Raw genomic sequence first — 16626 nt, forward strand, 5'->3', positions numbered from 1 at the left:
CTTATTATTATAATAATAGTAGTAATAGTAATAATAATAATATAAAGTGGATTAGTCCTACAGTGAAAACTATAGTAAAAAAAACTAGTATTGAAAATTCTAACTATAGTTAGTGTGAAAACAAACTCATGTTCGATTTTTATTAAAATAATGTATAATATATAAATATTCAGTAATTATTATTTTTGATAAAATAATCAACAAAAGCATTGAGTGTATCACTGTAGTTTCTCCACGCTAACATTGGAAAGAATCTCTTTACATTTGGAATGGATCAGAAAACCCCTCAATTTACACATACAATAAGCAGACAATCCGCTAATTCACGGAAATAAAACACACTACTCAAGCGTGATATGAAAATTAGTAGTGGGGGTAGGAGCTTCATCTCTTTCACCGTAGATTTCAAGAGGCGCCACTATATGAAATTTATTCTCAAAAATTGCGAAAACAGCATTGACGCCAGTGATGATTCCAAACGTAATTTTCAACTTTTTGAAAAAGCTTTATTTTCTTTGAAAAAAATCTTATTAGTGTTATTTTCTCGAAAATAATTTATACATAGAAAAAAGATTTTTGCAAAATTTGAAAAAGCCGACTGCTCGTTTAAACCTCCATCTTTAAAATAAACTTTGTTCATAAAAATCAGTCAAGTATTATATCTGGAATTTTTGTTGGCGTCAAACATAAAAGCAGGATTAGTGAACAGCTTAAATCATTAAAATATTGCATTTATGTTTTTTGAATATTTATCTATTTTACTGTATAGAGATAACAAAGAACAAGTATAGAATTGAATAATGAAATTATTAAAGAAAAACAGCATAATATTTTAGAAGTTTCATAGGTTCGAAAAAACCGTTAAAATGAGTGTAAAAATGAGAATATAGGGGTCGTTAAAGTAAATACATTTTTTGCCTGAACATTATCGATTGTACCTAATCTCTTACAATACTTTTATGTGTTAGTAATATTTTCTCACGAAGTAGGTTATAGATATTTACTTTTTTGTTAGTATTCATATAATGAATTGTAAATATTTATTTTGAAAGTATAGAATAGATGGAACATATTTGTTGATTTTTCACAATGACAAGCATACCTGATTTCACAGCAGAAACTGCGAAAGGTATTACAATATTGCTTATTATTTACACTATACAAATATTTTAATATTTTAATTTATAATTTTTCATTACAGCTGCATTGACTGATATTTTAGCAGCTTTAAATACACCTCAAAATATTCAAAAACTTACAGAAGTGAAAGAGAATTCCGGAAATGAAATGTTAAAAATGATGCAGTTTGTATTTCCAATTGTAACTCAAATACAAATGGATGTTATTAAGAATTATGGATTTTTAGAAGGGCGAGAAGGTTTGTAATTAATAACATAACTAATTATAAGTAAAATGTATACATTATTTATCATATTTTTGTATATAGGTACTGTACAATTTGCTCAATTGATTAGAACATTAGAACGAGAAGATCCAGAAGTAGCACAATTACATAGTCAAGTAAGATCCTATTTTCTGCCATCAATAACAAATCCTTCTGTGGAAGCTTCTCTTTAAAATAATATTTTATGTATGTAGTAAAACAGAAGTATACATATACTATATATCCAATCATCTACTTCATATAAATTTTTGCAAACAGTTAATATTTATAATATCTGTATATAACTATTGATATCGTATGCATTATGTTTTTATTTTATCTAATACGAACATACAAAATATTGTTATTAATATTTAATTAAAACTTAATTTTAGAAAGACTGAGATGATAATAAATAAATTAAGTTGACTTGCAAAAAATAAGTTTTTATAAAGCATTTCATAGAATGTTTTATGAAGAAAAGTGAGAGAAGTTGAAATTATATATTTATTGAGAAAACTTAGAAATTTTTACATTTATTTGTTTTATAATATTAATGATATAATAATCTACTAAAATATATAATATATTTTTTTCATAATTGTTCTTTGAAGTTTTTTGAACTTACAGTAGCTCTAAAACTAAAAAGTAATCCAGTGTTCGCATAAGAAATGAAGTTGTATTCGAATTGTTAGATAAAACAAGCATAACATAAACAATCTTTATATTAAATTCTATGAAAAACTATTAGTATATATATAAATGTGATAATCAAGGTAAGCCTATTCAATTCAAAACATTTAATATTGTATGAAAAGAATTTTATAGTTCATTTCTCAAAATAATTTTTTAAATACTTTACGAATACTTCATCTTTTAACGAACTTCTGGAAAAATAGATATTAAATATACAAATTCTATGGTACAAGCAAATTTGTTTAAAACTGCACGAAACTAAAAAATTATTGACTTAATATTGAATAGCACAATAGTATTATTTAATTAAAAGTCAGAAATCTGTGCAACATGCAAGTATTTCTAACTTATTTAAAATAAGTCATTTATAATGTAATTCTGCATTTAGTATGCTTTACCAATGTGTAACATACAGTTTTAAAAAATGTATCATCTTTGTGTAAAATCAGAAAAATCATATCATAGTTTTTGAAAAAGAAATGCCAAGTTCACACAAAGGTGGAATGCCATCTTTAAAAGTATGATGAATTAAACATAAAAATCATAAAACAATCTATGTCTATATACAAGTATTAATAAAAACATTTTCACGTTTTATTTCTTATTTAAATTAAATAACAATATTGGTTCTTTATGTACTGTAGTGACACAACTAAATTATTATAAAAAAAATAAATAATATATTTTTAATGTAACTCAGCAAATTCTTCTGCAAAAACTTATGTGGTTAAGTATTAAAAAAAACTTCCACATTAATATTAATGATAACTTATGTTCATAGAACTTTCAAAGAAAAGAATTTGATCGTGGAACAGTATAGCATAACATATTTATAATTTGTTTTACATGAATTAAGGTACAATAGTAAATATTTTAATGCGTAAGAAAACGCAAATTGCATCACGTCGTGAGATAGAATAAATGAATAAATATATATTCTCATCATAACAAATTTGCAAATTTTTGTAGTTATAAAATTGCCTGACAATTGCTATACTAATAATCACCTGCAACTGGTTGCTGAAACGTTTTACTTTCAATAGCAGTGATTAGTTCTTATTTTTGTAAGACTACTTTGCACAAAACAGATGTATGCCATTATCATCATACTGGAATCATAAACAGTATACTTGACGTGTATATTTACTCATTAATCAAGGTGTATAAAGCTTGAAAATATAAAAACTGATGTATATTACCATGATTACAGAACATGATGATATTTTTGTTATTTTTAACAAGTACTGTGTGATGTATTAGATATTGTATAAAATTATTAGCACACGGCTGATCATATTTAACAATAAATGCGCACACATCTTTAACACAGGCACTATTTGTATTCTTGATTTCTTATTGCTAAAAAGCAAGCCACAATATGAATTTTATAGATCATAATCCATATAACATTCAAGACTGGCTTAAACTGAACCCTGTTCGATATAATCTATTTTTGCAAATTACGATTACAGTCTCACGATCTCATTTACTATAGAAAACACGTATATAAATACAAAATAAATGAAATGATCTCGATATCATTATCATTTTACATTTTTACCCAAAGAATATATTGGTGAGCAATTTTTGTCTGAGAATGAATCCATACTTAAAAAATATTCTATATATGAAAAGAGTATGTATAAAATCTAGGTTTTACCTTGGGAGCTTTTAAGCATTTCAAGTTAAAATATTATATCATATTACTTTTTTCTTCTAGCATTCAAAATCTTTTGTGAAATAATTTATCAAATGATATAGCCACAATAAAATCATTTATAACTGACAATTACACAACATGTTATGGAAAGTATTATGAATAAATATAAACAGCAATCATAAAAGTATGTAAATAATTAGATTTTTTACTTAAAACATTTCGATAGTATCAATAATGTTTTTAGTTATCAACAATAAAATTTTTTCTATTGCTTGCTTCTTCTATATTCTGCATCTGCAACTCATATCATAATTTACTCTAAATTTAAACTTATACCGTACAGGGTTACTGATAAAATCTGAAATACTATTATATTCGCTGCAGTAATAGCGGTTTCAGCTAACTTTTCAATAATTTTTATCAGGCTACGATAGAAATGGATTAACCTTATTATTAGTATTTACACTCCAAGGGTCCTGTCGAATCTGGTTAATTGGGGCATGAGATGGTGCCGCTGTTGTCGCAAATGGATTCGCTGAGTATGATACGGGCACTGTAAATTAGATCATATTAAATGAAAATATAAGATATTAACATAAATAAGAAATGATAGATCCCTATGATACTAATATTTATTATTGAGTTAAGTTTGCGTCTTAACACAAAAATAGTAAAATTTAAAGCATCTTTACTAAACACTTGCTTTTTATCAATAATGTTAAATATTATTAATTAATATTATAACACTTTCAAGTCTGCCGATACAAATTAGATTTACATGATAAATAAAATATCGATATTATAAAAAATGCATGCAAAATAAAATCGATTATTATTCAATTACAAAATAAATTAAATTCTTAAAAACGTAAGGAAACTAAAATTCGCAAAAGTTTTGATGTATAAAAATGTATAAATCATTAAAATACAAATATTAAACTCATATTAACATAATAACAAACTTGAATCATGCACTCGTGCGATCATTCGTCAGTTTGTTAATACTCACGAATTTAGTTCCAATGAAATGCTATTTTGCAGACATAGAATGTGTTATGAAGTAAAATATTAATTTTTCATATGATTTCAATTACGTGAAAATATGTTTGTACATGGATTATAATAAAAGCAATATTACAAATAATTTAAAAGAAGCGTGTTCATGAATTATTATTCACATTGTTTAAATATAGTATTACCTGTTGGTGTTGGAGTTACTGTTTTAATCGTAGAGGTGCTGACAAGATTATCCAAGTTTACAAGAGCAGAATTTTCACCAAGAAAAGATTGTGGTGTCTTTTTTATTGCACCAGTGTTTTGTGGTAGAGATTCACCTATGCCACCTAGATCAAATGGATCTGAAGACAATATAGCTCCTGAAATATATTACATACATCACAAAAATAGTAAAAGTTATAATGTCGATTATAACTTTTGTTATAACGAGTGTATAATTATATAATTACCATTATTTGTAGTTTGTGAGCCAGTTCCAAGTTTGTTCCTCTGACTGATTACATCAAATTCATCAAGCTCGCCCAATGGACTTGCAGCAGAACTACCATGAGTTTGAGAAGGAAAATTGTTAAAAGTAGAGCCAGAATCCTTAAAACCATTACTTATGGTACCAAAGGCAGCATTTGAAGAATTTGGCAAATTAAAACCGATATTTTGTGGTGATTGTGCCGCAAAACCAATATTTTGAGTCAGAGTAGGATTATTGAAAGATGGAGATGTAGATAAGGTTTTATCTTGACGAGCCTATATATTATTTTATTATTATTCAATAAAGTAATCCTGTTTTTCTGTAGTAATCAAAAAATAATTTAATACTACCTCTACTTTAGATGTTTCTGACTCATTAACAGATGGTATTGGCGACCAAGGATCTGCTGTGCGAGGAGTCACTATTGTTGCTGGAGATGGAGCAGGTGCTTTCCATGGATCGTTAGCAACAACTAAAACAAATAATCATAATAACTAATTAATAATATAAACATAAAATAGAAATGAATATATTATCAAAAACTTACCCTGCTTTTGAGATGTAACAGGAGCCCATGGATCTATCGCAGGTGAATTATTGCTTGTTGTTGGTACACTCCAAGGATCATTTTGAGTCTATAAAATCAAATAAAAAACAAATTATAATTATTTATTATTTTTAATTTTTTTTCTTTTGATATATTAAAATCTACTACACCAGTTTATTTACTTTCGTGAAACATACCTTACATTTACGAAATTGAGACAAATCCAAGGACTGATGTGCAACATGCAAAAAGTATGTGATTTGCTTTACCATGCAATAAAGATATATATAACATGAAACCAAAATCAAGTCAATGTACTTGAATGATATAAGTAAATCATACACATAAATTTTTAATGCATAAAGAAACAATTATTTGCTCCTTTTCCACCACAAACATATTTTAACTTAAAAGAACAAAACTATTTGGAAACTTAAATTAAATATTTAAATATTTAAACAATATTACATTTGTTCTTTAATAGTTTTCTAATGTTATGTATGTACATACAAGTAACTTTACTTTTGAAATATTTTTTTACCACATATTAATGTATATATGTATTATAGCATAAAGTACCTGAGGTCTTGGAGGTGGAGCTGTAACTGGAATACTCCAAGGATCATTCTGCGCAGAAGAGCCGCTTGCTTCACCTAGATTTACATCTAGTAGATCAAGCATATGACTTTGCTTTTCAATTTGTGGTGCTCTAAAAATTACAAATATTATTTTAAATATTTTCTTCTTCATACAATATGAACATTTCATAAATATTTTATACATACTTAAAGTCCTGCTGACTTTGACTAAGTGCTAATTGTAGTCGAACATCGTCACTTCGCCGTCGTTGCTCCTCTTGTTCTGCTTCTTCTCTTGACATAGCAAGTGCTAGCTGTAGTTGTAATTCTTCTTCACCCACTGTTTGTGGTCTAGCTGCTTCTAATTCAGCTATTTCAGAAATATACAAATTTTGTTAGAAGTATATATATGGATTAAATTTCTTCTCTTTTACGAATTATAATAAACAAGAAATATGTATCTATTGAAATATGTAATGATGATCATTTCAACATTTCTTTAATGAAATTTACTTTAAATTCACCACAAATGTGATACCAAAATGAAATGTAAAATTTATGACTAATAAAAATATACTCGTACGTCGTGATGCTGATTCGGTTAAATTGCAAGGCTCCCAATCTTGAAACTGAAACAATATATTAATTTACATTTATTTATTTATTTATTTTTCATTATGAAGTCATTATAATCCAAGTAAAACTTACATCACTGCTTACAGGTGACATGGTATCTAAACCATCACTTCCAAAACCACTAACTGTTTGAGCGAATCTCTCTTTGGCCTTCAATGCTCTAGCTCTTTCATTTTTTAATCTCTCATCATCTTTTAATAAGGCTACTAACTGTTTTGCTTTTTCTCGGACATTAATACCCTGATCTTTATGTCCTTCCATGTGTTGAAAATCTTACGAAATGGTATAGAATTATTCATTATTCCAATATAAAAACAATATAAATTAAAAAACTGGAATAAACATCCATATAAAATTGCTTTCTATCTAATTACCTTTCAATGTTTGAATGGCGAAAATATTTTCCTTACATTGTTGTGCCACTTTTTCTGTACCAGTTTTAATAAGGTACTCCAAAAGAACCAAAGCTTTGTAAACATGTCTCCAATTTTTACCATGGTCATTGAGTCTTTTCCATAACATTTGCATAATTTCAGTAAAGGCCACAACATTATATGTCAAATCAGCAATTTCTGCCATAAGAGTACTACTTGGACCCCAAGGATCATTACTGGTAGCTTTCCTTACAGCTTTCTGTAAAGTAATTAATACGATCCATATTCGTTTCAACTAATCTGTTGACGTAATATTACATTAACAATTTAAAATTCTGAAAATTAAGATAAAAGCAAAAAAATTACCTGTGCATTGCTATAATTATGAGCAAGGTTTACAATATCTCGCCTAATACCTGCTAGATTCATTTGCATGACGTCTTGACCTTGTCTTCTCATCTAAAAATTAGTATTATTGCTTACCAATTAATAATAAAATTTATGATTTTTCGTAAAGCCCATACTTATTATCACATCTTCATGAATTTGTAAAAAATTCATAAAGAAAAAGTTATATTTCTGTAAGTCTAGATAAAAGCTTAGGAATAAAATTTAAACAATTTAGTGTAAATAAAATAAAAATATAATCTGTGAAATATAAAAATATTACTTTAAAAAATATGCAAATATTATATTATATATATATATATATATATATTTGTATTGAACGTAATACTTTAAATTTAAAATAATAAAATATAAAAAATGCTTTGATTATATTAAATATGCATAAACAATTTTTAAAACAATTTAAAACTGTTGACAATAAATATGGACATTTGCTATATAGAAAAGCCATGCTGGTAAGTACACAAAAAATAAGCACAAAAATAATTAAAATATTTGTACCTTACAAAATTAAGGTTGTGTAAAGCATTACCACCTACATTGTTCAATTGAAGTTACATTTGTTCAACATATTTTTACAAAAACTTAGTTCAGTTAGGAGTAAGATAGGCAAACTAAATAAATTATAGGAGATATATAATATAATAAGCTTAATGGTTCTAACACAACAGCTTCTATATTAGATATATAAAATAATAAGAGAATATAAAAAAGAAGAAAATATAACAAATAAAAGTAAAATTATACCGAATATATTTAGGCACTATACTTCATTATTAAGTTAATAGGTGACAATAAATATATGAATTATTATACACTTTTCTTAAATACCTTATCAGGCATTTTTTATTCCAAAAACTTAACAATTATTGAGCAGATCAGTATTATTGTAATTTTGTTACATAGAAATAATATCCAATGCAATACTAACTTGCATAATTTTTATGTTAAATACTCACTCATAATATTTATCTTATAATACTATAATTGTAGACTTGATATTAAAAACAAATCAAAATACCTTGAAAATTATCTTTAACTAGTAAAGTATAAATATCATAATCTATTATTCATACAGGCACTTATAATAAGTTAAAATTATTTCAGATATATTTTCACTAATATTATTTAGATTCATATTGCACTGATTGTTAAAGTGCGAACACTTGTTAAATCAATGGTTAAAGCTGTTTCAAAAATTTACCTTTTGCATAGCCATTGTAGGCATGTCAAATTTCGCCGCTGGTGTTGATGAAACTACGTCTTGTCCAGAAATATAGAAAACTCCCAAATTCTCCAAATCAGAATAAAACCCTAAACTATCGGATGACTTCGTAAATAAGTATGACATTATTTAATACATAAATTGTATTTCACAAACAATCCAATGTTATTCCATATTTAAACACTTGAAGAATTAATAATATACGTGTATCTTTCATTTCAAATAAGATAAAATTATTATGCAAATAAATATTGCAAGTAACGCTAAATGTCTCCTACTCCATTATACTGAACATCATAAATAAAAATAGGTATAATAATAACAAATATATATTGAACAAATATACTTTATGATCGTGCATTTCCTAAAAATAGCGTTAGAAAAAAAAATAATATACGAATAAAAAAGAATTTAGTTTCTATTTAAGAAACTGCTTTTTGCATTACTTACTCCTATTAGCATTATATTTTGCAAATGTTTAAATAGGCACAACCTATGTTCATTTATATATAAAATTAAAAATATAACTGCAGATACTTTCTGGCTTCATTTCATATGAAATATCATCTACATTCGATATAAATATACAATATCAATTGACAAGATTGATGTACTACATACATAATCTCTCCACTATAATTTTTATCTACTTATAGTACTATAGTATAACCAAATAAATAGGAAAAGTATTCTGTAAAATATTTGATATATTATAATAGAATATGACACATGCCATAACAACTCTGATTAATACATATCAACTCTTTTCTTAAAATTAAATAAATTAAATACGTTTATAAATAATCAGACAGGACCATTTTTGCTATCTCTACTTACTAACAAAAGAGTAATTAGAAATTTTATTTCACATAACTATAAATTTACAAAAAAATGTGTGTGTATATATATACACTGATGTTTTCAATGAATGTTAAATATTTGGAATAACATTTGAAGTGATTATGCAAATGTAGTATCATATAAAGCTTTAATCATATAAAAACGATATATTTTGTTCTAGCAATTGTATAAATTATGTTATGTTATTCTCACAGTCAGAATTTTGAGTAAAATCATATATTTAGATGGAGACGTACAAATATATTACAAATAATATATGAAAATAAATAATTCTTTTCTTATGCATATTCAAATTTCTGACTGTATGTATAATAACATTAAATTTTATAAATAGCTAAGCAATATGACAACTTTTCAACTTAAGGTGAGAGTATGAAAACTTACTTAATTCCTTGATAGATTGTATATTTAGTAGAGATAGAAAAGAAATCAGTATATCACCAGCCTCTATGATTATGAAGAAACTAACTTACATTCTAACTACTATTTTTGTAATTAAAGTTTTACTTACATTGAATAACAAAATTAGTTCCTTTATAAAACTGCTGCCTTTCTGGAATAAGAAAAATTCTTTATCACTTAAGAATTACAGTTATTTCCACCTTATCTTATCTTTAAAATATATCCACCTCGTGGATGAATATTATCATTACACACATATATATTTCACACACACACACACACACACACACACACACACACACACACACACACACACACACACATATATATATATATATATATATATATATATATATATATATATATATATATAACAAGATGATTAAAATCTTATATCTTTTTAAGACGTACAACCAAAAGTTATATTGCAAAAATGATCAACAATTAAATTTTATTAATATTATACTATATAAATTATGATATAACCTAAATTCAAACGATATTTATATTTAATTAGATCTTTTATTGTACCAATGTCAGTTCAAAAATTCTTTTATCACTGTTAATATACTAGTTCTCAACAAACTAATATTCTAATTTAAAATAGCTAATATTACTGATTTCAATCATTAAATGTCATTTTATTATTTTCAGCTATTTATTTGATAGATACTCTTCTTTAATGAAAGGTTTATAAAAATAATTTACTCCTTAGATATATATATGTATATATTTGTTACATTTAAGCTTTCTTAAAAATGGAGCTGTATGTATACAACTTTTGGGAAAGAATATATAATTATATGAGTCTAGATCTGAGATCTAATGCAAGGTTTCACGATTACACTAACAGTATTATAAATATTGACCATGAAAGTATTGATTGTTATAATGTATCTTAGAATGAATAAAAAGAAATAAATAATACGAAATGAGGAATATCACGAATTGAAAGAAATGTGAAAATAATATAATAAAATACGAGATCGATAGTCAAATAAGATTATAGAATTCGTAATAGAATTATATATATATATATATAATCTATTGTTCTTGAAGCAATCTATGATTGATCTACATTTGAAGGTTATCATGCTATACCTGAAGTATTAACGTAGAACGTACTTAGTATCAAATATAAAAAAAAGTTTCTTCTCTTTACGACCTCTCACTATCAAGTCACTCGCGTGTTTCAATACTTCGTTTGGCTGCTGCTACCGTAATTAGTGTTGATCCAATAGACTTATGAAAGCAGCAAACGTCATACAAACAGGAAACAATCCTCTATGCGTACTTCTTCAAGGAAAAACGTCATCATTCGCGCACAATAGTCTGCTGCACACTATTGTTCGTGCATGATCGTCAATCAAAACACGATTTATTTCTTGTCTCTATTCAAATTACTAGACGATTTATGAGATACAAGATATCCCCGAATGTTCTGATTTTCTCCGAATTATAAAATTACATTTCAAACGAATACCGACATCTGTTATTATTAAAAAATAATGCCCCTTATAAAGAAAACCACTGATTTCTTTACGCACGAAGACTTATGGTCTATTATTATGAAATTTAAGATTTAGAAAAGATTAGAATAGCCTGCACTAAAGAAAAACTCTATGTTTCATGATATGCCACAGCCGTTCGTTCGTACGTGAGCAAACAGAAAGTTTCCTGATTAATTTGCAAAACAACGGACGCTTATAACAGTTCGCATTCCCTCACCTTGTCGATCACTTAAAATTTAATACAATTATAGAATTACAACTCAAATAGAGAAGAAAATAACACAATCCACTTATGACAAATGCATTCACAGAACAACTATTTAGCAGTTAAGAGGCAAGATGGCGTTCGAAAATGTTTCCTGAAGCTACTATAATTCTGTCGTATTCATTTTAATTTAAGGCTATATCACATGAGTTCAATGAAAATAAATAGGAACTAACATTATTGGCCCTGTTGAAAGTACTAGAAAATAAAAACATTTCTGGTTCGAGCAGATTCTAATATTTTCTAATCTCCAATAAACACCTTGTATTTGTGAATACAGTAGTCAAAAATATGTAAATCGTCTGAATGAATATTTCATGAAAATAATAGGTCTTTTTCAATTCTAAAAAAAATTATAATTTTTTTCAATAAATTTAAAATTAAAATAATGTTGATCTATATATATATACTCATAAATATATACATATATGAATATATATATTATACACACGCAACAGAGATAGATAAATAGATGAAATATATAAAAATTGTATGTAAAGATAAAAAAAATTTTGTTTGTGATTGGACGATGTTGTATATTTTAAAATAACGATGTAAGCGCGGGTGATTTAAAATTTATGATATCCGCAACCTGAAATTCTTCGAAACTTATAGTACATTTTTAAAATATTTTACATTACAATAATAAAATTTTATTTTATTTCATTATAACTGAATACGAAAAATTGAATTTTTAGTAATATTTAAAAACTAGAATCTTATTCAAAGATGTTTACGAAAGTTTATTTCGATTGATCGAATGGACAAACTTAATTTCTTAACACTTTAATAAGTCTTTGTTCCTTTCGTCAAATACTGTTGCATTCTAATGTTCTACAATCAGACTTTAATTTTCATTCAAATCTTAAAAATAGATGATCAATCAGATTGATATATAATTATACATTTTTTACTAAATATACTTTAGCAGAATATCTTATACATTTGGATATATAGAATAATAAGGATTTTTAAACTGTTTAGAATTGACTGTACATACATTTGGATCCTCAACTGTAAATGGTTGCATAATATTTGTAGATAAGGCTTTTTGATTATGTACATTAGCAATCATATATTGTGGAGATGGTGTAACTTGACCAACAGTACCATCCTCTACCAGTTTTCTTTGAGAATAGATTAAAACCTGCGGAGTAGGTCCACCATTTTGTTGCAATGTACTATCCATTGGAAGAGTAAAAGTTGTTGTCGAGTTAGACAACTGCTGAGCTTTACATTTCTTTGTATGTGCATACAAAGAACCTGCATTGTTATATCTTTTTGTACATATTTTACATGCATATGGTCTTTGACCAGTATGCGTGTACGTGTGTTCATTTAATGAAGTTAATCGTCTAAAAGACTTAGTACAAATCTGGCAGTGATATTTAGCTTCTCCTGTATGCATCGTTATATGCCTGGCTAAAGTATTGGCACGTGCAAATGCTCTACTACAATATTGACAAATATAAGGCTTTTCTCCACTATGAGTTCTTAAATGTAATTGTAGATAGGTGCTTTTAGTGAAAGCTCTACTACAGACATTACACACATATGGTTTAATGCCAGTATGAGTACGCATGTGAGCAACCAGTGAACCACTTTGAGCAAAACATTTGCTACAAACTTCGCACAGAAATCTTTTTTGACTATCTTTAGCACGTTTATGCCTTTCTATGTGATTAGCTAAAGACTGTTGCTGAGCAAATGCTTTTGGACAAATAGCACATTTATGTGGCCTATTATGTCTACCCTGTAAGAAATTAAATATAACATTACTCTCATTGAGAATGTAAAGATTTGTTTATATTTCTTATTATTAACGTCTATATATTTTAATTAACGCCTATAAGTATAAATCACTTTTGATATTACCTTTTTTCGATCATTAGAACCACTATTAACTTTATTTTCATTATCTGTATCATCTTCATTTTCTTCTTCCGAGTTACCAAATATTTCATCTTTATGCTTTGATTGCTCATGATCCTTTAATTTATCTATTCTTGAAAATCCTTTTCCACAAGTCGAACAATTGTACTTCAAACCACTATGAGTAGAGATATGCCTTTTAAGATTTCTTTTGGTTGCAAACAATTTTCCACACTGTGTACACTGAGGACTTTCCATTGGTAAATTATCATTATCATTATCATTATCATTGTCATCGTCATTATCGATATCATCAATATCATCATTATTTCCATCATCTGATTCACTTTGTTTCAGTACCGATTTACTTTTGATTTCATTTAATTGAGTTCCGGTTTCACTAGAAAAATCATTTAAATCTTCAGAATTATATTCTGGATGACTTTTAGCATGAGTGAAGAAAGATTTTTGATATGTAAATTGTTTAGAACAAACTTTGCATGTAAATTTACAATTTCTTTTTTCAGTTTTAGTATTTTCGATGGAATTATTACAATTACTATCAAGGTGTCCTGTTTTTAAATGTACATCTTTATCTTCACTGTTCTCTTTCACTCTTTTTTTATTATTTTCATGTGTATCATGTCTATTGAAAATGTGACTTTTTAATTTTGCAATATTTGAAAATTGTTTTTCACATATGTAACAAACATAACGTAATTTTGTTTTGTGCTTGTGTACTATCATATGTCTTTGTAAAGCTAAACGTGTAGCAAATGATTTAATGCAATGTAGACATTTCTGCCTTGAAGTCCTGGTAATTAAAGGTTTTTCCTCATCATCGCTACAATTATCAACAGGTTTTCCTTCTTTTTGAATATCATTATTTTTTGATGAATTTTCTGCAAGTGTATTATAGGATAATGCTTCTAAATGTAACTCATCTTTTATTTCAGTTTTGAATATTTGTTCTCTGCTAATAGTACTTTGGTCAATGGAATTATCATCACTTTCTGATAAATTTTTTTCGTGAGATAAATCCTCTTTAATACAATCTGTTTCTGTAATTAAACTAGGCGAATGACATGTTACACTATTTGATTTATTTGTAATTTTTTCATAACTTTGAGGTAATTTTACATTTTCTACAACTTTGTATGTTTTCTGTTTATTCTCTAGTACAATTATTGAATTGCACTTGTCATTGGGTTCTATATTATCATTAATTATTTCAGAAGTAAAGACATGTTGATCAGTGGAAAAACTTTGTACATCAAATTGTACAGATGGTTCATCAATAGTGTTACTGCATGTTCTAACATCATTATTAATATTATCTGTAACTTTTTTATGTAATATTGTATTTGAGATAATATCAGAAAAATTATCTTCAACTTTCAATACATTTTCAATATCTTTTACTGTACATGATTTAAGTTTCAATATTCCACGTAATTTTGTATCTGCTTTTTGTATCTGACATTGAAAATTGTAGGACATGTCAAGAAGTTGAGAACATTGATAACATATTACTGATGGCAATCCATCTCCTTCTTCTACCTGTAATAAACAAAATAATTATACTTTCCAAATGAATGTATCATTCCATATATTTATATGCAACTGATCTGTCTTCTACCTGCCGAAATTGCTTTAATCTTCTACATATGTATTATATATATGTAAAGTATCGCACTTAAAACAGAATTAATGTGTTCGATGCAAAATAATAAGAAATACGTTACACTTAAAGAATATTATTCTGGCATACATATTTTATTGTTCCATCATGCTAAATTGAAAACTATTGCATCTCTTATGGATTTAAGAACTGTAAAAATGTACATAAAATAATAAAATATTGATACAGTACACACACGCCGCGCACGCACACACACACACGCACATATATAGGAAAGATGGAATTAAAATGCCTCATCTCTGTATTATAGTGTTTTTAATTTGACTCTGATGAGATCATATAAGATTTTAAACTTCTACTTTTAGTTGGACATTTTTGTCTTTTATGCCTGCGAAAGAGATGCGTAAAAGTACAAGTAAATCAAGCAAATTTCGGAAGAATCAACATATTTAAATTCAGGATGTAATAAATCTAACCTGTACAGCAGCAAGTGCCATTAGTTTTCGAGAAAAGCCTTTGTCGTTTTGAAACAGTTGACATGCTTCGTTACACCTTCGTAAACAGATACGACAATCTTCGTTTAAATTTATTCGTATATCTTCAAAGCTTTTAATGGTTCTCCCATCAGCCGACAATTCCATTTCTTCAAACAAAACACTGCTGCGGTGTAAAACTTTTATCCTGCACCATTCGTTTATAAGAAATAAAGCGCGATATACAATAAAACACGAATCATAAACTCAAAGTCGTAACTCATATATGTTGTAGATCGAAAAAAAGAATTCAGGAAATTTTTAGCGTACAATTTCAGTAAGAATAAATCTTTTAAAAATGGAAATAAATTACATGATCGTTGATTTCGTTTGACATTGTTTCCATGAAAAACGTTTTATCTTTTTCAATATATGATGCTAGATACTAGCTATATAACGATATTGTTTTTTTAATTTTATTCATTACGATACTAAAAAGTCATTCATTGATAACATACAAGCAATAGAAGGTCAACATTCGTTGAAATTTTGAATAACGCACGTCTAGTGAACTACGCTAAATACGAAATAAAAAGTCGACTCTTA

The 16626-nt window shown here is 26.8% G+C and overlaps 2 protein-coding genes across 8 annotated transcripts; one reads left to right on the forward strand and one right to left on the reverse strand.

Annotated features, from left to right (window-relative positions):
- Positions 1 to 523: 523 nt before the first annotated feature.
- On the forward strand, positions 524 to 3413 carry LOC124424671 (protein C10). 2 transcript variants are annotated; one of them, XM_046964050.1, is made up of 4 exons: positions 524 to 963; positions 1053 to 1129; positions 1202 to 1378; positions 1448 to 3413. In XM_046964050.1, the coding sequence occupies exons 2-4, from the start codon at positions 1090 to 1092 to the stop codon at positions 1576 to 1578; spliced, it is 348 nt and encodes a 115-aa protein (XP_046820006.1). In that variant the 5' UTR covers positions 524 to 963; positions 1053 to 1089; the 3' UTR covers positions 1579 to 3413. The 2 variants fall into 2 exon arrangements, with proteins under 2 accessions (XP_046820006.1, XP_046820007.1); XM_046964051.1 differs by having other exon boundaries at positions 1058 to 1129.
- LOC124424669 lies at positions 1878 to 16505 on the reverse strand. 6 transcript variants are annotated; one of them, XM_046964048.1, is made up of 18 exons: positions 16024 to 16165; positions 15812 to 15935; positions 15545 to 15736; positions 13909 to 15465; positions 13034 to 13786; positions 10367 to 10408; positions 7728 to 7820; positions 7362 to 7620; positions 7060 to 7259; positions 6935 to 6980; positions 6559 to 6721; positions 6353 to 6482; positions 5971 to 6003; positions 5774 to 5861; positions 5577 to 5698; positions 5207 to 5501; positions 4940 to 5116; positions 1878 to 4293 (listed from the first exon to the last, which is right to left on the reverse strand). In XM_046964048.1, the coding sequence occupies exons 4-18, from the start codon at positions 15403 to 15405 to the stop codon at positions 4166 to 4168; spliced, it is 4026 nt and encodes a 1341-aa protein (XP_046820004.1). In that variant the 5' UTR covers positions 15406 to 15465; positions 15545 to 15736; positions 15812 to 15935; positions 16024 to 16165; the 3' UTR covers positions 1878 to 4165. The 6 variants fall into 6 exon arrangements, with proteins under 6 accessions (XP_046820004.1, XP_046820005.1, XP_046820001.1 ...); XM_046964049.1 differs by lacking the exon at positions 15812 to 15935 and having other exon boundaries at positions 16024 to 16152; XM_046964047.1 differs by lacking the exons at positions 15545 to 15736; positions 15812 to 15935 and adding an exon at positions 4750 to 4770 and having other exon boundaries at positions 4155 to 4293; positions 16024 to 16504.
- Between the last annotated feature and the right edge of the window lie 121 nt (positions 16506 to 16626).

The sequence above is a fragment of the Vespa crabro genome, chromosome 6 (genome assembly GCF_910589235.1).
Source record: "Vespa crabro chromosome 6, iyVesCrab1.2, whole genome shotgun sequence".
Taxonomy (NCBI): Eukaryota; Metazoa; Arthropoda; class Insecta; order Hymenoptera; family Vespidae; genus Vespa; species Vespa crabro.